The sequence below is a fragment of the Pogoniulus pusillus genome, chromosome 31 (genome assembly GCF_015220805.1).
Source record: "Pogoniulus pusillus isolate bPogPus1 chromosome 31, bPogPus1.pri, whole genome shotgun sequence".
Lineage (NCBI taxonomy): Eukaryota > Metazoa > Chordata > Aves > Piciformes > Lybiidae > Pogoniulus > Pogoniulus pusillus.
The window spans coordinates 9,337,714-9,360,149 of NC_087294.1; the positions used below are offsets into that span (position 1 = coordinate 9,337,714).

At 41.3% G+C, this 22,436-nt stretch overlaps 1 protein-coding gene across 7 annotated transcripts in view; it reads left to right on the forward strand.

The window, feature by feature from the left end:
• The first annotated feature begins 6,153 nt into the window (after window positions 1–6,153).
• Window positions 6,154–22,436, forward strand: part of AHI1 (Abelson helper integration site 1) — a 95,691-nt gene continuing 79,408 nt past the window's right edge. For 3 of the 7 annotated variants that reach the window (XM_064169297.1, XM_064169302.1, XM_064169304.1), the window contains exons 1-9: window positions 6,154–6,395; window positions 12,592–12,663; window positions 13,486–13,607; window positions 16,279–16,889; window positions 17,490–17,647; window positions 19,201–19,411; window positions 20,365–20,557; window positions 20,751–20,846; window positions 22,073–22,258. In XM_064169297.1, the coding sequence (XP_064025367.1) occupies window positions 12,654–12,663; window positions 13,486–13,607; window positions 16,279–16,889; window positions 17,490–17,647; window positions 19,201–19,411; window positions 20,365–20,557; window positions 20,751–20,846; window positions 22,073–22,258 (1,587 nt within the window). In that variant the 5' untranslated portion in view covers window positions 6,154–6,395; window positions 12,592–12,653. Of the gene's footprint in view, window positions 6,396–9,394; window positions 9,572–9,819; window positions 9,875–12,591; window positions 12,664–13,485; window positions 13,608–16,278; window positions 16,890–17,489; window positions 17,648–19,200; window positions 19,412–20,364; window positions 20,558–20,750; window positions 20,847–22,072; window positions 22,259–22,436 lie in introns of those variants that run through there. The other 4 variants (XM_064169301.1, XM_064169298.1, XM_064169299.1 and 1 more) reach the window with 4 other exon arrangements.

The following is a 22,436-nucleotide window of genomic DNA, read 5'->3' on the forward strand; positions in this document are numbered from 1 at the left end:
TTTCTCTTTCACAGCCTGTGATCTGATCCTTCTTACCAAAGCATTCTAGCTAGCTTCAAACTAGCACATAGCTCTAGTGATCCTGCAATAAAAAATTCACTTCAGAGGGCTCACAACCTCCTTATCTGGAAAGATAATTTGAAACCTAGTTTTCAGGCAGTTAAAATGAGTTTACCTCAGTCTTTTCCTCACACTGTAAAATACAACAAACTATTATAAGGAGCTAATATTAACACACTGAATATATTGGTACACAATCTGAGATATGAAGGAGTATTGATGCAACCCTCCTGTTGAGTTCACTTCAAAACCAAAATTATCTATTAAAAAAAAAAGAATCTTATATTTCATATTAATACCAGATCCTAGGATTGTGCTACTTTGTAGTTCCAGTCTTGCTCTAAGTTGCTGCCATTAATACAACTAGAGCCTTTTGTTTATTAAACCATATAGAATTCCTAAACTGGAAATATCTTCAAATAATAGGGGGAAAAAAAGTAGGTTTCTTTAGATGCTTGGCTGAATTTTGATAAAATATTTTTTGCACTTGGCCTTCAAGTAAAATATTTAGTAAACTGTGAAACAACTCTTCTGCATTAGAGAAATTCAGATAGTAACTATGGCTTGACAAAGCCAATGAGGACAAAGGCCATTCTTAAAACACATGCAAAAGCCCCCTTCTGAGAAAGGGTTGAGTACACTACATGCTGATGTATCCGCTGAACTAAGTGCACTCACTTTAGGAACAGGAGGTAGTCATTGATTTGAATAAATATGGAAATCTTTTCAGTTCAATGAAGCTGAAAGAAAGCCACAGAGGTCTACACACATTTACACTACCAATATCCAGATATTTAGGGAATATCAGCTTTCCAAAATAGTTAGATCTCATGGTGTGCTTTCAAAGCACTAAAACAACAGTATGCAAGATACAATAATCTCAGGATGCAGAATATCCCACACAATTTGTCTCTAAGTTTATTAAAGGAATTAGCAACTGACTTCAAAGTCACTTTTGTGACATTTGTTTTTTCTTATCAATATAATTTAAGTTCTTCTGTCAGTTGCCTTAGGCAGGCTTCAACTTGCTTCAATCAGACAGTTCACTCAGAATATCAGTAACAGAAACTGAATTACATTTGACCCTGAAGAGAAAATAATTCACTCATCAGTTAAACAACTTCTGCCACAATACTGCTGCATATTTAGAGGTAAGTTGTCTAACTGCAAATCTCGTTTCTGTTGCACTGAAGTGACACCCAGAGGTTGTCTCCTGCATGCGATAGATTTTACCCTTTTGCTTAGGTTCTGACAAGAACCTTTATTCATTCCTCATCACTCTGGAATTCCTGCAAGACTTTCAGAATACATTTACAAGCTTTTTATCTCTATGCTACATCACCATTGTGCACGTCCCTTTCTACTTCCCACACATAGCAGTTGCATGATAAGTAGATCACCAGTCCATCACATCCATCACTGAGAGGCTGCAAAGCTTGCTGAATATTTGCAGGTTATCTTGCACTCCTACTACACCATATAGGATCCCATACTACTGTGACAAAGCAACTTCAAACCATCCAAAGAGGCTGTACATCCCACTGAAAAATGCTCCGAGGATCAGGAGCAGAGGTGGGGTTCTTCTCTATCCCCCCAGCCAGAGGAAGGGTTTCAGGAAGAAGGTGATGAATAGAACAGGTGGATGCCCAGTGGTGTCACTCCTACTCAAGATTTTTTGGTTTCTGTGATCATGGATCTACTTCTGAGAGGCCAGATGGCAAGCATTCACCTGGATGCCTATTACAGGGGACAAAAGGGGAGAATATGGAGCACAGAAAGGAAAAGAGAAATCCCTGTGCACCAGCCTTCTGCCAAGAGCAGCAACAGCATCCTCTCAATGGTCTACACAGCACAGCAGCTGTTGAAGATTATGGAGGCTTACTGCAGGGGAGGTTGGACAATTAATCTTTAAAGGTCCCTTCCAACTCAATGCATTCTTTGAATCTACATAATGGACAGTCTTCCATACACAAGCCCCTCTAGCTGAAAAATCCAGTAAACACAGCAAGCACATGCTTTTGAATCCACTGAAAATCTCCATGCATCCATACAACTGCTCTTTTTTTCTAAAACTGTGTTTTCCTTTTTTCCAGCAGAACAGGATTTGCACACTTGTCATATTTCAGGGCATTATGTGTTGTGTTTGGAATATGCTTTCTTTTCTTTGGTCTGTTCCACAGGCCACCAAGGCACAGACAAAACTCATTCTGTTATATTGGAAGTTGTCAGAGTTCCCAGGCTGGATTTCTTGGATGATGCTTTTGACTTCCATTGCCTTTGCAAAAATTAGCAAAATCTAAATCATTTAGAAAAAACCATTTCACTGACTGGAACACAGGACATTTGTGACACGATGTTTGAATACACCTAAAAATACTGCTGTATCTAGTGGAAGTGGTGTAAGTAACCCTAAGAATTGCTTAATATCAGCAGATCATGTTACATACTATGGAAAGTACACAAAAAGAACTGTAACACATAGGACCTCATAAGAAGCACAGGGGTAAAAAAGAAATTCTTCTTTAGCATATTAAATCTTGCCTTACAGTAGCTTTGTATCTGGAATATTATTAACTCTAGACAGCAATTTGCAACTACCTCAGGCTGCAGGTATCAAATTTAACAGAGCTGTGTTCTTGGTTTTATCACAGAATCTATTCTTTATGACTAAGAGCTGCAGTGTTTCCTTCTGCCTATTTGCCCCCCAAAATCCAATTAAACAAGTCAGCTGAAAAGTTGAGATGGAAATTTCCTCTGACATGGAAAATGTGCCTGACCACTACTTGTTTTTAGAGCTGAGATTGCAAAAATACCTCAGGTCTTTCACAGGTGTTATAGCCAGAGAACTCTTTCAAGACAGTCTTATGAAACAAGTATTACTGGAAACTTGACCAAAGTTAGTAGTAATAGGAAAACTTGATGCTGCCTAGTGCCACACTTATTCATAAGGCCTTGTGGCCCCATTACTGCTGCCAACATGTCAAGTATCAAATCTGCTTTCTATTTCAATGATTAAAAATGACTGGATTTCAGTATACCACAACTGAGCCTCCCAGCAGCCAGATGCCACTCACTCTGCCAGGCTCAGCTTTCATGCAAGCCCTGAGGGACTTACACAATCTTATCTTTTACCAGTTTTGAAAAGTAAGACCTTTCTTGACTCTTGCTGTCAGAAAGTTTTTCTGGCAATAACCTCAACACTTACCCTTAGAAGAATTACATAGCCTGGAATTTTATATACTGGGGACTATTACACATCTTAGTAGCATGAGCCACAGAAGATTCCCATTTAACCCCAGTCCTAATCCTCACAAGTATGATTTCCTGACTGACAGCATTCTTCAGAATTTGCCATAGAAGATTAATCACTTCTCAACCCTACCCCACATTCCATGGATGTTGGTCTGCCACATCCAACAATATATTCTACAGTTCCTGCTTTCCCAACTATCACAACTTTAATCATAGCCCGAAAACTTCACTACAGTGATGGAAATTCTCATCTCACATTTAATCAGTTATGAGTCTGCCCCAGAAAGCCTTTTTCCTAAATTACTGGCAGAGTCCTGCAATACCATTAGCTTTACAGTGCCTTTCATCTCAACTGTACACTAACCACGACAACAGCAAAAAGTGACTCTCAGCTTAAAAAATCCTGCCTCAAATCCCCCTTGTTTCAGTTACATTTTCTGTGCTAGCCTCAGAGGACGCAGGACTACCCTTTCTGTCCCTACTCTCCAGAAGTTTAAATGTAATTCTAGGGTCTTCCTTCATCTAGGAATGATTCTATTGTATAGTAGATTTATTACTATACTCTTAAATCCTCTTATTAAAAGCCCTCTCCCCAGCAGTGCAGCCATGGGATGGTCCAGCATCTGAATTCTTTTTTCCCTCCCTAGTAGGACAATGACTTTTTTAGAGGACTAACCATGCTGAACTATAAAAAAGTTCCCTAGAGAGTGGTATCTCAACCAACCAAGATGAAAGTTTCATCGAGATGGCACTGCAGACTGTGCTAGAGTAGCCATGCATGTGCACAATACATAGGCCAGTGTTTACTGGAGAGGACAGCACTGCTGCTGCTGCATTATCCAAGTAACTGTTAAACTCTGCAAGGGAGCTCTCAACTTACTGTGCCAGATGGTACACTGCAAGCCTTTGGGACCCTGCCATCATCAGTCACTGTCTTACAATAGATTCTGAAGCAAATGTTGATTTTCAGTATAATTTGTCAATCACAGCTGGCAAGCTGGTATGGACCTGTTAGTTTCCTGACTGTACTGGAATTGTTAGGATTAGTACAGATATTCATAAAAGAAGATATCCAAGAGGTAGCTTTCCTGCTGCATCCTAAACAATGCGTGGAGAGAACACCAAAGCTAGTCAAACAGGTAAGAACCACAATAATCAATGTCCTCTTGAGGAACCACTTTTGTCATCTTCTCTACACTGGCATTTGGGGCTACAGTTTGGATTAGAATTACTGCTAGGCTATGGATACAGACTGCTGTAATCAGGAAGAGTAATCAGAATCCATTATAGTTGTCCTAACTACAGATACCAACATTTCAGATGAAGTTTCAGTCCTTTGCTGCAACTTCCTGGGACCATACCACTAGCATAAAAGTAGCAGTGCACTACTATGCCTACCTTAAGACAAGCCCTGAGACCATTTCAAGTACCTTGGCTACTGTAAAAGCTTGCACAAGAACTGCCATATAGTTAATTACAAGAAATATGCTGGATTTCTGGTTATCTGGACCCATCTCCTGTTCAAAGCAAGGCCAATTTCAAAGTGAGAGCAGGCTGTTCAAGGCCATTATTTAATCAGGTTTTGGATACTAACAAGTACTGTGTCCAGTCCTGGGCCTCTGAATTTGAGGGAGATGTTGAGGTGCTGGAGCATGTCCAGAGAAGAGCGACAAAACTGGTGAAAGGCCTGGAACACAAACCCTATGAGGAGAGGCTGAGGGAGCTGGGGGTGTGCAGCCTGCAGAAGAGGAGGCTCAGGGCAGAGCTCATTGCTGTCTACAACTACCTGAAGGGAGGCTGCAGCCAGGTGGGGGTTGATCTCTTCTGCCAGGCAACCAGCAAGAGAATGAGGGGACACAGTCTCAAGTTGTGCCAGGGAAGGTCTAGGCTGGATGTTAGGAGGAAGTTCTTCCCAAATAGGGTGATTTGCCATTGGAATGGGCTGCCCAGGGAGGTGGTGGAGTCACCATCCCTGGAGGTGTTCAACCGAAGATTGAATGGGGCACTTAGTGCCATGGTCTAGTTGACTGGATAGGGCCAATAGGTTGGATCAGAGGATCTTGGAGGTCTCTCCGAATCGGGTTGACTCTGTGATTCTATGACACGCTGCCTTAGTCTAACACACATCTCTGCAACACACAAGCTTTCAGTTCACTTGGTCTTCTGTCTCCCAGTAGTCATACAGGGGCTGTGGGAGAAGGCAGCCATAACCTGCCCTTTTCTGCGCCAGCAGCAGCCCTCTGCGGGGATGGTTACTGCCACAGGTTCTTCTTGGCTGTCTTACACCTCGCGTCCACCAGAAACCATTTGGCGGGCCTGGCGGCGGGCAGCACTGTGGCATCGCCAAGGGCAGCACTATGGCATCGCCAAGGGCAGGTCGGCACGGGCGGGAAGCGGCACCAGCAGCTTGCAGACGCGCGGCGCATTTGCGCAGGCGCCCCGGGACGCTCGCTGCCAGCTCCCTCGTTCATCGTCAACATCATTCCCACTCCCGCCGCCTCAGGACGCCAAGGGAGGTCAGAGCCACCACCTGCCAGCGCTCAACATGGGCACCATATCCATGAGCGGGTCGGCTTAGAGCCGCCGTTCCCGCTCGCCTTCCTCTTGCCTAGGAAAATGGGCCCTTGCCCCGGCACGACCCTTTTCTGTACAGGCACACCGTGACCGCCGTTCCGCTGCCCGAGAGCGCACAGCCCAATCCGCCCCGGACTGCAGCGTCCCGGCGGCTTCTTCGTTCCTATCCGCTGCGCGCATGCGCCACTTGCGCGGTTTCCTTGGCAGCTGTGATTGTTTTCGGCAAAACCACCTGCGTGGAGCTGCGGAGGGGAGCGCGGCGGAAGGGAGAGACCACTCGCGGCCGGGGGAGGAAGGCAGGGTAACCGCATCAGCAGCAGTCGGCTGACCGCGGCGCTTCCAGCAGAAGCGGACGGCGCTGCCGTGAGTGGTGTCCTGGCGCTGCGGAGGTGCGACGGGCGAGGGGAAGAAGGGCCGCGTCAAGAAGAGCTCGGGCCCAGCGGGCGCGTACTACCGGGGTTCCGCCGGGTGCTGTAGCCACTCATGCTAGTGCGCGGCTCTAGAGGCGGGTAGGCTGAGGCACGCCCCCGCTTTGCTCTTCCCTCCCTCGGCTCCTCTCTGTGTGCTCTCCCTCCCCTGTGTCTCGCCGCTGGCAGGGGCTCAGCGGGTGTTTGGGAGCCGTTACGGAAGGCGCGGTGGCGGGGCCTTTGGCGCGCAGGGCGGCGGGAGCGGGGGCCGGCGGGCGGCCAGCCTGACCCGGGGAGCGCTGGGGCGTGCGGGCCGCGCCTCGTCTGAGTGCTCAGGGGTAACGAAACCCCCCGGGGCTGGCTGGAGAGGTCACTGTGTGCGGCGGTTCCTGGTCTCGGTGCGGAGCGGTGGCGTTGTCCCTTGATGAGCTAGCACTACAAACTCCGTGTTTCACTAGCGTGAGATTATTCCATGAGTAGTTCGTACTCCGCGGCGCGTTAAGAGCCCTTGCCCCGTGCCTGACGTGTTAAGCCCGAGAGCAGTCCCTCGTATGAGGAACTCGTCCCATCGATTAATCCATTTATGATGAGTGAATGTTTCTTAGTGTATCTGTAGTTCTCAAAGCAAAAATACACTTTATAAATTAAAGTACTTAGGGCGGTCTGGTGATGCGAAACCATTTTCGTAATTAAGATCCAAGATAAGGTGGAGAATTAAAAAGTAGTAAACATGAAGTTCTGTTTCCTTCTACAGCATAGGTGCATTTGTAGTCAGGTTAGAAATTGACTTTTTAAATATTGTGAATCACAAAAAAAGGTCAAATCAGTGTAAAAGTAACTTGGCAGTTACTCTGAAGCTAAAGCTTTCTAAATGTTACTATAAGACATGGTAAAGCTGGGTAGCACCAGCCGTTGTAAATGTCCTGCTGGTCCATTTCTGGAGTTAAGTACTGAGTTCTCATCACAGTACCTCAGTATCATCAGGGTTGGAAGAGACCTCACAGATTGTCAAGTCCAACCCTTTACCACAGAGCTCAAGGCTAGACCATGGCACCAAGTGCCACGTCCAATCCTGCCTTGAACAGCTCCAGGGACAGCGACTCCACCACCTCCCCGGGCAGCCCATTCCAGTGTCCAATGACTCTCTCAGGGAAGAACTTTCTCCTCACCTCAAGCCTAAATTTCCCCTGGCACAGCTTGAGGCTGTGTCCTCTTGTTCTGGTGCTGGCCACCTGAGAGAAGAGAGCAACCTCCTCCTGGCCACAACCACCCCTCAGGTAGTTGCAGACAGCAATAAGGTCACCCCTGAGCCTCCTCTTCTCCAGGCTAACCAATCCCAGCTCCCTCAGCCTCTCCTCGTAGGGCTGTGCTCAAGGCCTCTCCCCAGCCTCGTTGCCCTTCTCTGGACATGCTCAAGCATCTCAATGTCCCTCCTAAACTGGGGGGCCCAGAACTGAACACAGCACTCAAGGTGTGGTCTAACCAGTGCAGAGTACAGGGGCAGAATGACCTCCCTGCTCCTGCTGACCACATCATTCCTGATGCAGGCCAGGATGCCACTGGCTCTCTTGGCCACCTGGGCACACTGCTGGCTCATGTTCAGGTAGGTATCAGTCAGCACCCCCAGATCCCTCTCTGTCTGGCTGCTCTGCAGCCACTCTGACCCCAGCCTGTATCTCTGCATGGGGTTGTTGTGGCCAAAATGCAGCACCCTGCACTATTGAACGCCATCCCCTTGGACTCTGCCCATCTGTCCAGGTGGTCAAGGTCCCGCTGCAGAGCCCTTCTGCCCTCCAACTCAATCGCATCTGCCCCCAGCTTAGTGTCATCTGCAAACTTGCTGATGACTGAGTCCATGCCCTCATCCAGATCATCTATGAAGATGTTAAAGAGGATGGGGCCCAGCACTGAATAAAAGCAGATTGGTTTATGATGTCACTCTTCTCATTTGTGAAGAGGAACAAACTTGTCGTTGTTTTGCTATATAATTGTGAGTTACAGCTTTTCCAGATCTCGATGGATACCTACAGAGAGCTGAATCAGAAGCCTATTAGTAAACCCCAAGATTTCCCTCTATGGTGAATATTCTCATGTGAAGTGTGGGAAGTAAACAAGGCCTGGCGTTCTACTTATTTTCAGCCACTGAAAATTGCACTGGCTTTTCATGACAAAAGGAAAATGAAGCAGTCTTGAAGATCACAAAAATGCTGATGTGCAGTTACATTTTGTCAGCTCGTTTTTCTCGCTGTTCCTTAGTAGTGTGCTAGTGTGAGCCTAGCTAGAATGTTTTGGTGAGAAGAATTAGATTACAGGCTGTGAAAGGGAAACAATGGTGATGTCTGCTTCATTCATAGGCTTGCTGAGATGTATAAGAACAAGAACATAAACATAGATAAGAGTTGTTCTCTCTCTAACCTAACCTGCTATCTGTATGGCTAATCCACCTGCTTCCTAACCCCCTCCTGGCTGACCTTCCAAACTACCTTGAATATAAGGCGAGGTCTTCGGTAAGGTAGAGGAGTAGGAGCAAGGTGGAAGGGTGGTTGAGAGCTCCTCCTAGGGACTCAGGTTTCTGGGAGGGGTATTGTGTTTCTATATTACCTTTTTAACTTGTATATTTCTGTGTATATTGTAAATATCTGTTTGTACATTGTGCTAAGCTGTAAATATAAAGCTTCGTTCAATTTCCAGAGCTGCTGAGTCTAGTCTGGGTGATTCTCCAAAGTGTTTGGGGGCAGGTTAACACCCAAACCATCACAGTTAGGTAGGACGTTTGTCATTTCCCATTCTGTGGTACAGATTCTCTGGGTTTAGCTTCATTGAAGTATAGGTTTGGTTGGTTTGTGGGTTTTGTGATCAGTAAAAGTGGTTTTGTAAACAGTGGACTTTGTGGCACGTTTTGCATAGAGAATTCCTATCCAGAATATCACAGTTTCAGTGAGTGGTGTAGAATAATGTGAAAAGAGTAAGAATTTAATGTAAAAGCACATAAATACAGATGGAATATTAGAGAAGAGTAAATTAACTGATTTTCAGGAAGATACATAGTTATCCTTGAAATTTGTGGAAGGTTGGGCATCATGATTTTGTTTTCCAGGTTATTCCTGGTGGCTGGATTATGCTGCTCTTGCAAGTATGTCTTTTTGTCTTTCCTGGACTGCCCTGTTCTGGCAAAAATGCATCTTAGAAGAGTGATTTTAGTGATACCTTAGTCTATGCAGTTTGGGGCACTGTGGTTGCTGGACTTGGATGTATGATTAAATCTCTCCTATTTTAAGGTGAGATTACACTGACTAAACACCCTTGTTCTTATCCTCGTTGATTAATGATCTATGTTTACACAAGTTCTTTTAATGCACTGTGTCAAAGGTCATGTAATTCAAAATTGGAAATGTATATAAAATGATAGCACTATCATCACAGGACTTCATCTCTTAATTTTATTGCCAGCAGAATCTCCTAATTGTATTGCCAAAAGAGGATAGGCTTTCACTGATCAAACAGAGGTAAATAAAACGTTCTGCACTCACTGAGAAACTGTCAAACCTGCATGGTTTACAGACAGGACTGATAGCTATGAGGTGAGCCTAGCCTTTGGAAAGGTGTCTGTTCTGTTAGAAGTGAAAGTATGTGCAAATTAATTTACATCAAGTTTTTTTTTTATAGTGTAATCTTGGCCATGAAATTGTTTTACTATTTAAAGCAGATATGCACTTGATTTATTTTGCTGTTGTTTTAAGAGCACTTCAGCTTTTTATTTGCTGTTTGTAATTAGTCTTTGAAGGGTGGCTCAAATGTCTCAACTAATAGACTTTTCCACAGTCCTGCAATCCTCAGTGAATTATTAAAGTGGTAATATTTTTATAACTTTATTTAACTTTCTACTCTAAGATTTTGAGTGTTCTCTGGCCAATTGTCAACTAACCACTTAATAAAATGATTTTTTGTTATAGCTAAATATAAATTGCAAAAGCAGATTTATTTGTCAGTTAAATTTTCTGCTTCCATTTCACATAAGAAGTGTTACTTTTAGCTGCTACTGTTTTAACTACTGTTTTAATTGTGAAAGTAAAGCTTTGCTTTATGAGTCAAAACATATTTTGGTTAAAATATTGCTACTTTGTCAGTGACATGAAAATAGGTTGGAGAACAACACTTTTTTTCTTTCTGTGAAGTGCCTTACTCATTTCAAACATTCTTACATTATAGGATACTTTGCTTAGTACATAAAATAAACTAAATACACTTAGCAACTGCCTAATCACCTCTTCTCTAATTCCTAAAGCCTTAAGTTTAATTTTCTCTTGGTTTGGTTAACCAGCAGGCCAAACTATGGTTAGCAAGTAAGAAATTTCCTGAAAGTATGAAGCATGTGAGAGAAAGAGAAGAAGCAAGTGACCTGTCAGAGAGGGATGTCAGGCTTCTGAGGGTATGGTAGTGCAGATGCTTGGGGATGTAAGCGTAAGATTTTTAGCACAATAAGTTCCTGAACTATACCCAGGAGTTTTTTGTGTGAGTGTTAGGTGGCTTGGACCAAAATGGTGCCTAGGATAATGCAGCCATATAGCCTGGCAGCATTTGTGGCTTAAGTTATTTGGATCATACAAAACAGGTTGGAAGAGACCTCCAAGGTCATCCAGGCCAACCTAGCACCCACCCCTAGCCAATCAACCAGACCATGGCACTAAGTGCCTCATCCAGTCTTTTCTTGAACACCTCCAGGGGCAGCAACTCCACCACCTCCCTGGGCAGCCCATTCCAATACCAATCACTCTGTCTGTGAAGAACTTCCTCCTGACATCCAGCCTAGACCTCCCCTGGCACAACTTGAGACTGCATCCCCTTTTTCTGTTGCTCGTTGCCTGGGATAGAAGTAGTCTGGATGAACATGAGTTAATGGTGTTACCTAGGGGGAACATGGACCTATTGCCTTTTGGGCTGTTGAGATGTGTATGGTAGTTGATTGTATAGGAGGCTAAGGGGAACCTATCACCGTCATAAAAAACTAAGCTTCATTAGTTCCACTGTTTACAAAACAGCTTTGTGTGCTAAAGTTTTTAGTAAAACATTCTGCATTTTCTAGATGAGAAGATAAAACTGTATAATATTTTTGTTTGCCTTCAAGCTTTGTTAGGATTGCATTTGTAGGCTTTTCTCCACAACCAGGAGAGCCTAAACATTTTTTCTTTAGCGAATGAGTTTCATGTAAATGCTTGTCTGCTTTATGTAAAATTCAAATACCTTATGTAAACATAAACATGTAAATATTTGTAAGAAAGATTTGCTGGCAGATACTAATCTTTGCATTGAAACCTATCAGCTGGCTCCAACGTGACTACCTTGGTGATGCTTGTAAGGCTAGGAACTTTTTAAGAAAGGCTTTGATTAGATGACTTCAGTGGGTTAGTATTACTGAAATAAACTGAAGGGGTTTTTTTAGGTGACTGGAGCACTACACTGCTGAAGTATTTGACTATTGCCCAGAAATACATAGCTAACTCATAGAATTGTTTCAGTTGGAAAAGACCTTCAAGATCGAGCCCAACCATTGACCTACTACCACCATGGCTCTTAAGCCATGTCCTAACCTGTCATGCCTACCATGTTTTTTTAACACCTCCAGTGATGGTGACTTCACCACCTTCCCAGGCAACCTATTCTAATACATCACCACCCTTTCAGTAAAGAAGTTTTTGCTAGCACCCAATCTATGCCTCCTCTGGTATAACTTCAGGCCATTTCCTCTTGTACTATCACTTGCTATTAGGGAGAAGACTACCACCTCACTACAACCTTGTTTCAGGTACTTGTAGAGGGCAATGAGGTCCCCTGTCAGCCTCCTCAAGACTATATCCCAGTTCTCTCAGCAGCTCTTCATAAGACCTGTTCTCCATACCCTTCACCAGCTTTATTGCTTTGTCTGGATAGACTCCAGCACCTCAGTGTACTTCTTGTAGTGAGGGGTCCAAAAGTGAACACATTATTCAAGGTGTGGCCTCACCAGTGCCCAGTGCAGAGGCACAATCACTTCCCTACTCCTGCTGACCACACTAAAATTCAGCTTCTCTAGTGCTGGCTTTTCTGTACTCCAAAATAACAAATATGGGATAGATGCTGAGAATCCCAAGCTGAGATTTGATGGCAGAGAACTTCTAATAGTGTAGAGAAATAGTCTAGAAAGAAATATTTCCCTAAAAGATGTGTGCTTGTCCTTGATGTTAATTAGTGAGCATTCTGTTGTTAGCTTCAAGTCTATGGACCAGTTATGTTAATGGAAATTGTTAATTACTTTACACAGAATGGTGAATTCTGAGGAAAGAGCAGCTGGTGTGTTGAGCCACTTCTAACTGAGGACTGAAAATGCCAGCAGGTAAGAATACTTTGTGTTTGATTTCCAAACATACTTTATAGGCAGAACTCAATGTAACTAGGAGTCACGTCTGTTTACAAGCGTTTAATGCTGTGTTGACTCCGTTTTGAGTCCATGTTTGTAGCTGATTTTCAAAGTGTTAGAGTTTTGTTGCTGTTTTGGTTGTTTAATTTTCTATTTGAAGGCTTTTGCAAAAAACTGACACTGGGTTGTGCCTTTTGCAGAGCTGGGCCAGGCTGTATTTTTAATTCTTTAGCTGCAATGAAGCATTTTTTCAGGGGGCTAGAACACCTACTGACATGACATGATGCTGATGGCACTATCATGATTCACAGAAAGTCAGGGACTCCAGGCTTCAGTTGATTTCAGATCTGTGCAGGCTCCTGCCTCTTACTGATATTTCTCAGGGTGATGCTACTCTGAGTTCCAGCTTCAGTAAGAAGTCAGAGCTGCTGCTTCTTCTGGAGGCTGTCACCTCCGTTATCAGTATGCTGCTGTTCATAAACAGTGAGGGCAGCAATCTGTCCTCTACCTAAGCTACCCCAAGTTCTGTGCTCATCCTGGTAGATGTGCTCTTCAAAACTTGCTTTCTTCAGGAAACAGAGCAAACTGCAGACTGACAGTTTTTTACAGTGTTGCTGAGTTATCCTTGTGGTTTATGTTATCAGTGGAAATTCTTAACTGATTATTAAGTAGATTTCTTGGTAAATTTTCCCTGATGAAATAATTCTTGTGCTTTGCAATTTTAAAGCATGGTTATGGAATTTATTAGCACTGATGATTATTGAACTAGTGAATCATACTCTGCATTTCTTTTTGCAGTTGAAAGTGAGGCAAAGGCAAAAACTAGAGTCCGCTTTGAAGAAATTTTCAGACATCATGCTGGTCTAACAGATGCAAAGAAACCAAAGAAAAAGAAGTTCCACACTCAAGAGAATATTGTGGTGAGTTTGAACAATATGTAAGCTTTGTTTGATTGCTTTCCTTAATGGAAAAAAAAGATCAGGAGGATGTTATTGAAAGAAGGTGCAAGCAGTTTCTAAGAAATTAAGTATATCTCTGGATGTATAATTTTAGTTTTGGTTTGGCTTTTATTTGTTGTGTACCAGCAAGACACCCTTGACATTTGGAGGTATGCTGTGCTACTTTGAGCCTAGCTAGAATATTTTGGTGAGAAGCATTAGATTATAGGCTGTGAAAAGGAAACAATGGTGATGTCAGCTTCACCTGTAGGCTTGCTGAGATGTATAATAACAAGAACACAAACATAGGTAATGAAATTGCTCTCTCTGACTCTGGCTACATGCACTTCTCTCTCTAACTTGCTGTCTAACTAATCAGTCTGCTTCATAACCCCCCTGGCCAATTCTCCAAACTCCCCTTGAACGCAAGGCAAAGTCTGGGATAAGGTAGAGTGGTAGACAGCAGTTGGAAGGGTGGTTGGGAGCCACTCCTGAGGGCTCTGGTTTCTGGGAGGGCTGTTGTGTTTCTGTATTACCTTTTAACTTGTATATTTCTGTCTATAGCTGTATGTATATTGTAAATATCTGCTTGTATATCGTGCTAAGCTGTAAATAGAAAGCTTAATTCTTTAATTTTCAGCTCATCTGAGTCTAGTCTGGGTGATTTTTCTTCAGTGTGGGGAGGGCAGGTAACACCCAAGCCATCACATATGCCAAAATGATGTAGAATATAATACTGGTAAGAAGAAAGTGGCACATGCAGACATGCACTCTCTTAAAACTTGCCAGTACAATTTTTTTCCCTGTTTCATTTTTCAGAAAAGTTTAAGATTTACAAATGGAGGTATTTAGTCTTATACAAACTGTCCATGTGGTATCTAAAATATGGAGTATAAGAATTAGAGGGTGGGTTGCCACTGCCCCTCTATTTTTTGCTAACATGTAGACTTCCTTGGTTAGCTTTATTTTTCAGATGTAACCTGGGTTTTTAAATCTGTACATGCAAATATAAATAAGTGGTTTTGAGCACATAACTGTAAGTTCATATGCAACTACATATTACTCAAAAGTATTTTAAGCTTACTTTAGTTTTAGAATGGGTTTCCATTCCAGAAGTCTCTAGTGTAAAACACCAGTGTTTGCAGTGAGTGACAGAGTGAAGAGACACAGTCTCAAGATGCACCAAGGGAGGTTTAGGTTGGATGTTAGGAAGAAGTTCTTTGCAGAAAGAGTGATTGCCATTGGAATGGGCTGCTTAGGGAGGTGGTGCAGTCCCTGCCCCTGGAAGTGTTTAAAAAGACTGAATGTGGCAATTGGTGCCATGATTTAGTTGATTAGATAATGTTGGGTAATAGGTTGGACTTGATGATATCAAAGATGTTTTCCAACCTGATTGATTCTGTGATTTGGAAGTTATGTAGAAAATCGCAATAAACTGGCTCAAATATGAGTGGTGTACACACAAATTCAAAAACATATTTAGAATCAATGTAGAAGCTTCACTTTATGGTTTTATTGAGCCATAGATTTATAGCAATCAAGGCATTGAAAAGAAGTACAGATAAAGAAGTGGATAACCCATTAGAAAGCCTTTTTTTTTAATTAAGGTTGTTGTTTTAACTTTTTTTTATTTCTCTTACTCTATTCTGTATTTCAACTGGAAGTCTTCCATATCTGCTTCATTCATAACTCAATGATTTAAGATGATGTTATTTGTTAATTTAAGGGAGTAGAAGATGAAGTTACAAAGGCAGCTTTCTTCATGATTTGATATGGAGAGAATTTAAACTATTTTTAGATATAGGGTGCCAAAAATATATAAGATAGATAAATGGCTTTAGTGTTTTTTTTATGTATTAGATAAGGATACATGCATTAAACTCTGGATGCTTCCTTTTTTTTTTAATCCTGATTCATTAGGGCAGTGGTTGTTTAACATGTAGCATTAGTATCTCACAGTATCACCAAGGTTGGAAGAGACCTCATAGATCATCAAGTCCAACCCTTTACCACAGAGCTCAAGGCTAGACCATGGCACCAAGTGCCACGTCCAATCCTGCCTTGAACAGCTCCATTGATGCATTTTTCCTCTCACACTGCATTTATTGGACAGTTTTCCTGTACAGATAATAAACTTGCTTGATTTGTTTGGTTTTATTTTGTTTCTCTGCTTTTACTCGTGTACTTCAGAGTTTCTTTTTTTTTCCTCCCTTCTTCTTTTTCAGTAGTTATTATATTTTATTTTATTTTTAAATTGCTTTCTCTGTTTTAAAGTCCTTTCTGATTTTTCATATGGAGGATCTAGAGAATTTTAGGTGTAACAACAGACTGATTGAACCCGAGTGACTTCATAGAAGTTCTGTCGAGGAACCATTGCATCTCTGCATTAAGCTTTTTAATAATTAGGCCTTAGTTACTTATTCTGTTATTTGGAGTTACCATAGAATCACAGAATGGTTTGGTTTGGAAGGGACCTTTAAAAGAGCATCTAGTGATTTTTCTGTTGCCTTTCAATCTATCACTTTTAATCAAGAAAATAACTAGATTTCATTTCTTTGATTTCATTTTACTCTATGTAATGTTGCTAGAATTAGAGTACTGTTCATCCTTAGAACCTAATTTTTAGTGTGTTTTATATTCTTCTCATTTATAGCTTGACACCTTCAGAAGTAATCTTGATCTAGCTAAGGAGAGTGCAAACGATGAAGCAATTATAAACAACACTTACAATCCTGAAGAAGAGAGCCCCCGATTTACAAAAAACAAGCTGAGAGAGAAAGCCTCAATTGCAGAGAAAATAAACAATGATGTTGTTAGAGCAGAGCAGAACAAGCAACCAAAGTCTAACAAGAAGAAAAAGAAATCACTGTTACAAGAACAATTTAATGAGGAGGAGAATGTATATGAAGCTAAATTGGAGAGTTTTGAGAAAAAGATTGATGATCTTCCAAAGAAGAACACAAAACATAAATCACAAACAAATGTACCTCATCAAGAAGGTGATAGCAAGATTAAAAATTCCTTGACTGAAGTGAGAAATGTAACTGAATTAGAAGAGGAAGAAGAGCTAATCCAAGCCTATCAGATGCATGTGGCTGAGGACGAGGCAAATGCAATTAAAAAGAAAATAAAAATGAAACTTAAAGAACAGATGTCTGAATTTACCTCTACTGTTCAAAGCCATGAAGTTGTATCGAGCAATGAAGTGGGCAAAAAGAAGAAAAAGAAGAAAGAAATAGCACTTCCAAGTGAAGCTGAAACAAGGTACCATGGCAAACTGTATGCTGTGTGTCTGTGAATCTTGAGCTCAGTGTTTCATTTTGGTTTGAGATAGGCCAAAGCTTTCTGATACGCTGTGTATCTTTTCCAAATGATGAACTGGATGCTTCTGTAGTTAAAAAATACTACCAAATACTTTTTTTTTTCAATGTGCTGTCAAGATTAATGTTTATCTGAAAGATTCTAGGGGTTTTGGTGTGGGTTTTTTTTCCCTCTTGTTTGTTTGTTTTTTAAATATCCTCCATTGCTATGGTTATTTTCTTTGGGACTCACTCAACTAATTTAAGGTAATTTTCTGCGTGGTTCTTTAGTGATGAGTGATGGCCCTGATCCAGCATAGCTGTTGATGGTTGTTAGCATAGCTCTACTCACATGAATGGTTCTGCAATTATCTGAAAAATAGGGGGAAATGAAGAGGGAAGAATGAAAAAAAGCCACGGCACTAATGTTGGGTGTCTATGTGGTATTTTCAAGATACACAGATGATGACTTGAAAGAAGTAAATGGGAATTTCAAGCAGACTAATAATGGTAATGAGCAATTGTATCCATATATGCAGTACAATGCAATTCTGTTATGTTACAGTGCAATGTCCCTTTCTGAGCTACAGCATCATCCAGCAGAACATGGTAATGAAAACCAGTCACTGGGAAGCCTGTTTACATCAGAAGAACAGAAACTGGAGGAAAGCATGGCAAAACAAAAACCTAAACCAAAGAAAGTTAAAAAGAAAACCAGAAAAGGTCTGCCAACAAAATGTTAGAATGGTGTGCTGCTTTGCTGCTTTATCCAACCCCCTTTCCTTCTGCCATAGTAGTAACACATGAAGGAGACTGACCTGTTCAAGTTAATTGTATTTCTTTGGCTACTTAATTGTGGTTTTGTTCACTAGTTCTGAGGCTAATTTGTAGGGAAGCTTATTTGATGTGTCTAAAATCTTGAGAATCTGTTTACTGTAAATCATTTTGAAAGTGATTTTTTTTTTAAGTGGAGCTTTTTAAGGCTTAATAATATCATGAAGAGGGACCTAAAGACCTGGGGCTGTTTAGTCTTGAAAAGACTGAGAGGGAATCTGATCAGTGTCTGTAAATATCTGAGGGGTGGGTGTTAAGTGGATGGGACCAATCTCTTCTCAATAGTGCACAGTAATAAGACAAGGAACAATGAATTTAAATTTGAATATAGAAGTTTTCACCTCAGCATGAGGAGAAACTTCTCTACAGTGAGTATGACAGAGCACTGGAACAGGCAGCCCAGTGGGGTTGTGGAGTCTCCTCCTCTGGAGACTTTCAGAACCCTCCAGGATACATTCCTGTGCAGACTACTCTAGGTGATCCAGATTTGGCAGGGGATTGGACTCAGTGATCTCTGGAGGTCCCTTCCAACCTGTAACCTTCTGTGATAATACATTATCTTTACAGTGAATTACTTAGATGCATACTCTACTTGTCTGTTTATTTTATCCTTTACTTTATGCTATAAATGGTGTATCACTACTGTTATAACCCAATGTTGAATTCACACATAAAGAGTACTTTTTAATATAACACATAGTCAAGTTAGAGAATTCATTTTCTCAAATGTTGTGGAGGCCAAAAAATAAGAAATTGGTTTTAAAAATGGAGATGACAGAAACTGATGAGGAATAGGATTTTTGGTCTCTTAGGTGTGATGATCTTGCTGTAACTTGTAAATGAGGAAATTCTGCCAACAGAGTTTGATAAATTCAGGGAAAATGTACCTGGAGAAGGCATTAGTATGTGTTCCAACTCCCTGTACAGTCAGCAGAGACATCCTCACTTTGACTATCTCCAGGGATGGGGTCCAGCCACCTCCCTCTGCAGCCTGTGCCGGGTTCCAGCATCCTCATAGTAAAGAACCTGTTCCTAACATCCAATCTAAGTCTGCCTTTCCCTAATTTGAAGCCATTGTCCCTTGTCCTGTCACTTCAGGCCTTTGTACGCAGTCTCTCTCCACCCTTGTAGACCCCCTTCAGGTACTGAAAGGTCATTATTAGGTCTCCCTGGAGCCTCCTGTTTTCCAGGCTGAACAACCCCAGCTCCCACAGCCTGTCTTTGTAGCAGAGGTGCTCCAACCCTCTGATCATTTTCATGGCGCTTCTGTTGACCTGCTCCATCAGGTCCATGTCCTTCCTATATTGAGGGTTCCAGACCTGAGCACAGTACTCCAGGTGAGGTCTCACCAAAACAGAATAATACAACACAGAGCATTTTACTTCTTTAAACTGTCACTACTTGAACATAGTCATCTTTGTTTGTATTGTTCATGTTTGCAGAAGAAAGCACAGAAATTGCTGCAGAAAATGATGAGATGAAGAATTCAGAAGCTTCAGCTCAATCTAAGCTTGGGTTTGGTGATGATCTGGTGTTGGGAGTTTATATCCATCGATCTGATCGACTTAAAACCGATCTCCTGGTATCTCATCCTGTGGTTAAAATTCATGTTGTTGATCAGAGAACTGGCTTATACATAAAGAAGGATCATAGGTGACTTTCAGTAAATTGCTTATATTATCAATGATTATTGTAAGCACATAGGTGCTTGCCTAGAAAATTGAATATAATGCTGACTTGTGAGCTTGCAAAGTCATTCCTTAGTTTCTACATCCATGATAATACAGGTATGCTTGCAGTAAACTGGGCTGGTATTTGTATTTTCTTTTGGCACTTTCAGATGCTAGGAGGAAGTTCTTCACAGAGAGGGTGATTTGGAATGGGCTGCCCAGGGAGGAGGTGGAGTTGCCATCCCTGGAGGTGTTCAAGAAAAGACTGGATGAGGCACTTAGTGCCATGGTCTGGGCCATTGGACAGGGCTGGGTGCTAGGTTGGATTGGATGATCTTGGAGGTCTCTTCCAACCTGGTTGATTCTATGAATTTATGAAATGCCCTGCACTGCTGTCTTGCTCTAGAAGTGCCTGTGTTTACAGATCAATTCATTCTATATTCTTCTCAGACAGAAAATTTCCCAAAACTCAAAAATATGTAGAAGCCAAGGTGAGAAGAAGCAAAGCACTCCTAGCATAAACAAGATCAGCCTTTGCCTTTTCATAAAATAATTTTTGAAATCCTGAAGTTGAAATTTACTTTTTCATATTTCAAATTGCTTCAGTTACTTGTTTCTGCTATCATTATGCATAGTTTCCCTGAAAAAAAACTAGTTTTAACAGTGTTTAAGTGGTAGACTTCACCATGATCATTATGCATAAATTTGGTAACAATAACTTGATAGTTAGAAGTTTGAATTTCAGCCTCTAGCATTTCTTTATACATTGCAAATGGTCTTAAGTTTGTGGAGAGGGTTAGGATATTTTTTTTTCCTAAAATCAAATAAATGATCTCGTCTGGTATGTTTCTTTGCTGTCTGAACTTCAAGTACACGTTTGAATTGTTGTTTATAAGGTGCTGTAGCAATTCTACCTTCTTGTAAATTTTCAAACAGCAGGAAGAAAGTTTCATCTCACCATGAACAAGAAGAAGTGGAGCACATTCTCCCTATTATGACACAACCATATGACTTCAGACGGTCTAAATCAACAATTCCAGAGTGGGAGGAGCAAGTCATATTTAATAAGTGTTTTAGTTATTTTATTCAAAGCACTGAAGAAAGCCCTCAAATAATCCTGTTTTTTGAGGTAAGGTTAAATATTTTATTTCCAATATATGCTTGTGTTATGATGTTAGATAAACTGGTTTTGACTGTCAGATTTGTGATCTGTATGGTTTGTGAGCTATGCAGGACCTGTGCATATTTTCAGCTGTAGTTTTGAATTACCATTAAGTATATGTTCATTACAAATATTTTTATATTCCTATCAACACTTTCAGATCCTTGATTTTCTAAGTATGGGTGAAGTGAGAGCCAGCTCTGATGTACAAAGTCAAGAACGTGGTTTCCGAAAAATTTGTTGGGCGTTTCTAAAGGTAATGTAAATGATTAAAGAAGAAACAAAAATTCTAGGTTGTCTTAGTTATCTAGAAGACACTAACCATGCTAATGGGAAAACATTTTTTAGTATTTGCAGGCAGCAGAGATGGAGAAACAAATGCTTGTTTGCTTGACTGTGCTCTCCTCTTCCTTCAGCCCATAAAATTTACAGTAACGTGCTTGATAGTAAAGGACGTAAAGGAAGTGTTGTTAATAAAGTACAGAAGGTTCTGTTTGAAAGGGTTCTTCTTTTTGGTGTGTGTATTTCATAAGATTGTATCTGCAAAGAAAATGACAAATCCATCAACTTCATCTCTTCTGGATTGGAGTGGCTTTTTCAATTAAGTAGTCTATGAAATAGCTTCCTAGCATAATTATGAAATACCAGTCATTTTCAGTAGCAGAGTTTGCAATGCCACAGCAGGGAGATAAAGGTAATTTAGCCAGCACATCATTTTGTTTTTCACCCCTTTAGGAGAAACTTGAATGTACCAATTCTGCCTTTGAGGGCTGACAGTCTTTCATCTGCTTGATGATTGTTCATTTACACCTATCCCTGTGGATGGCAGATGACCTTGGGGATTGTTCATTTACACCTATGCCTGTGGGTGGTAGTCCTTGACAGCCATTGAGGCATCCATAAGATGAGAAATATAGGAGACAAGTGTATTATCTACACTATCCTTTTGTCTGTATCAAAGTAAAAATGTCCTGATAAACAGTGACCCTAACAGTCAATGTTAATAGCAGCAGGTACACTTGTTCTTCAGTTCAGCAGAGAACTCTATTTGCTCTGAAGCTGGAAAGGTTGCTGCTTTGCTGTAGGTCGAAACCTTACCAGTGCCCTCTGCTGCAGCATTCAAAACAGGCAAAGCTGGAAGAAGCTCTTTGTAGATGGACTGTCTTTTGAGATCTGGGTGATTCCAGCAAGTAGTAATTTAAACAAGAAAAGTGATACTGCAGAGGTTTTCCCTTATGCAGGATATTACTCTTGTGCATAAAAAGCATGTTTCAAAACTAGGCTGACCTCTGGGGGTCCGGAGGGTATTTAATACATGTTTCCTTCACGATAGCTTTTAGGGATAGTGTATGTCTCCACTAAGAAGTGGATTTCAGAATCTGTGATGCAGTTGTTTGTTAGATGTAAGAAATAAACATTGCTTATATTACTTTCATATTAATGTAACTCTTTTTTTTTCCCTCTTTTTGATCACCCTTCTAGCTTGTAGGTGCAAATGGAGCTCTAAACGTTGATAGAAAACTCCGTCTGCAATTATATTACCCACCTCCAAGAACCAAGTCACATTCAGATGTGGTTGAGATTTATGACTGGTGGGAAAAATGTCCTAGAAATCGTTACCCAGCAACCTTATATGTAACTGTAAAAGGCATAAAGTTGCCAGATAATGTAAGTTAAATACATAATATTTGTATATATCAAAAAATATACAGACTTCTCTGTAGGAAGTAGCAGCTAGAGCATGTGAGTGTGTGCATGTGCTTGCATGTATATAAAAGCTGTACTTGCATGCGATATATGAAATAGCTATTAGGTATAATGAGAACTTTGCATCTGAAGCTGTGTG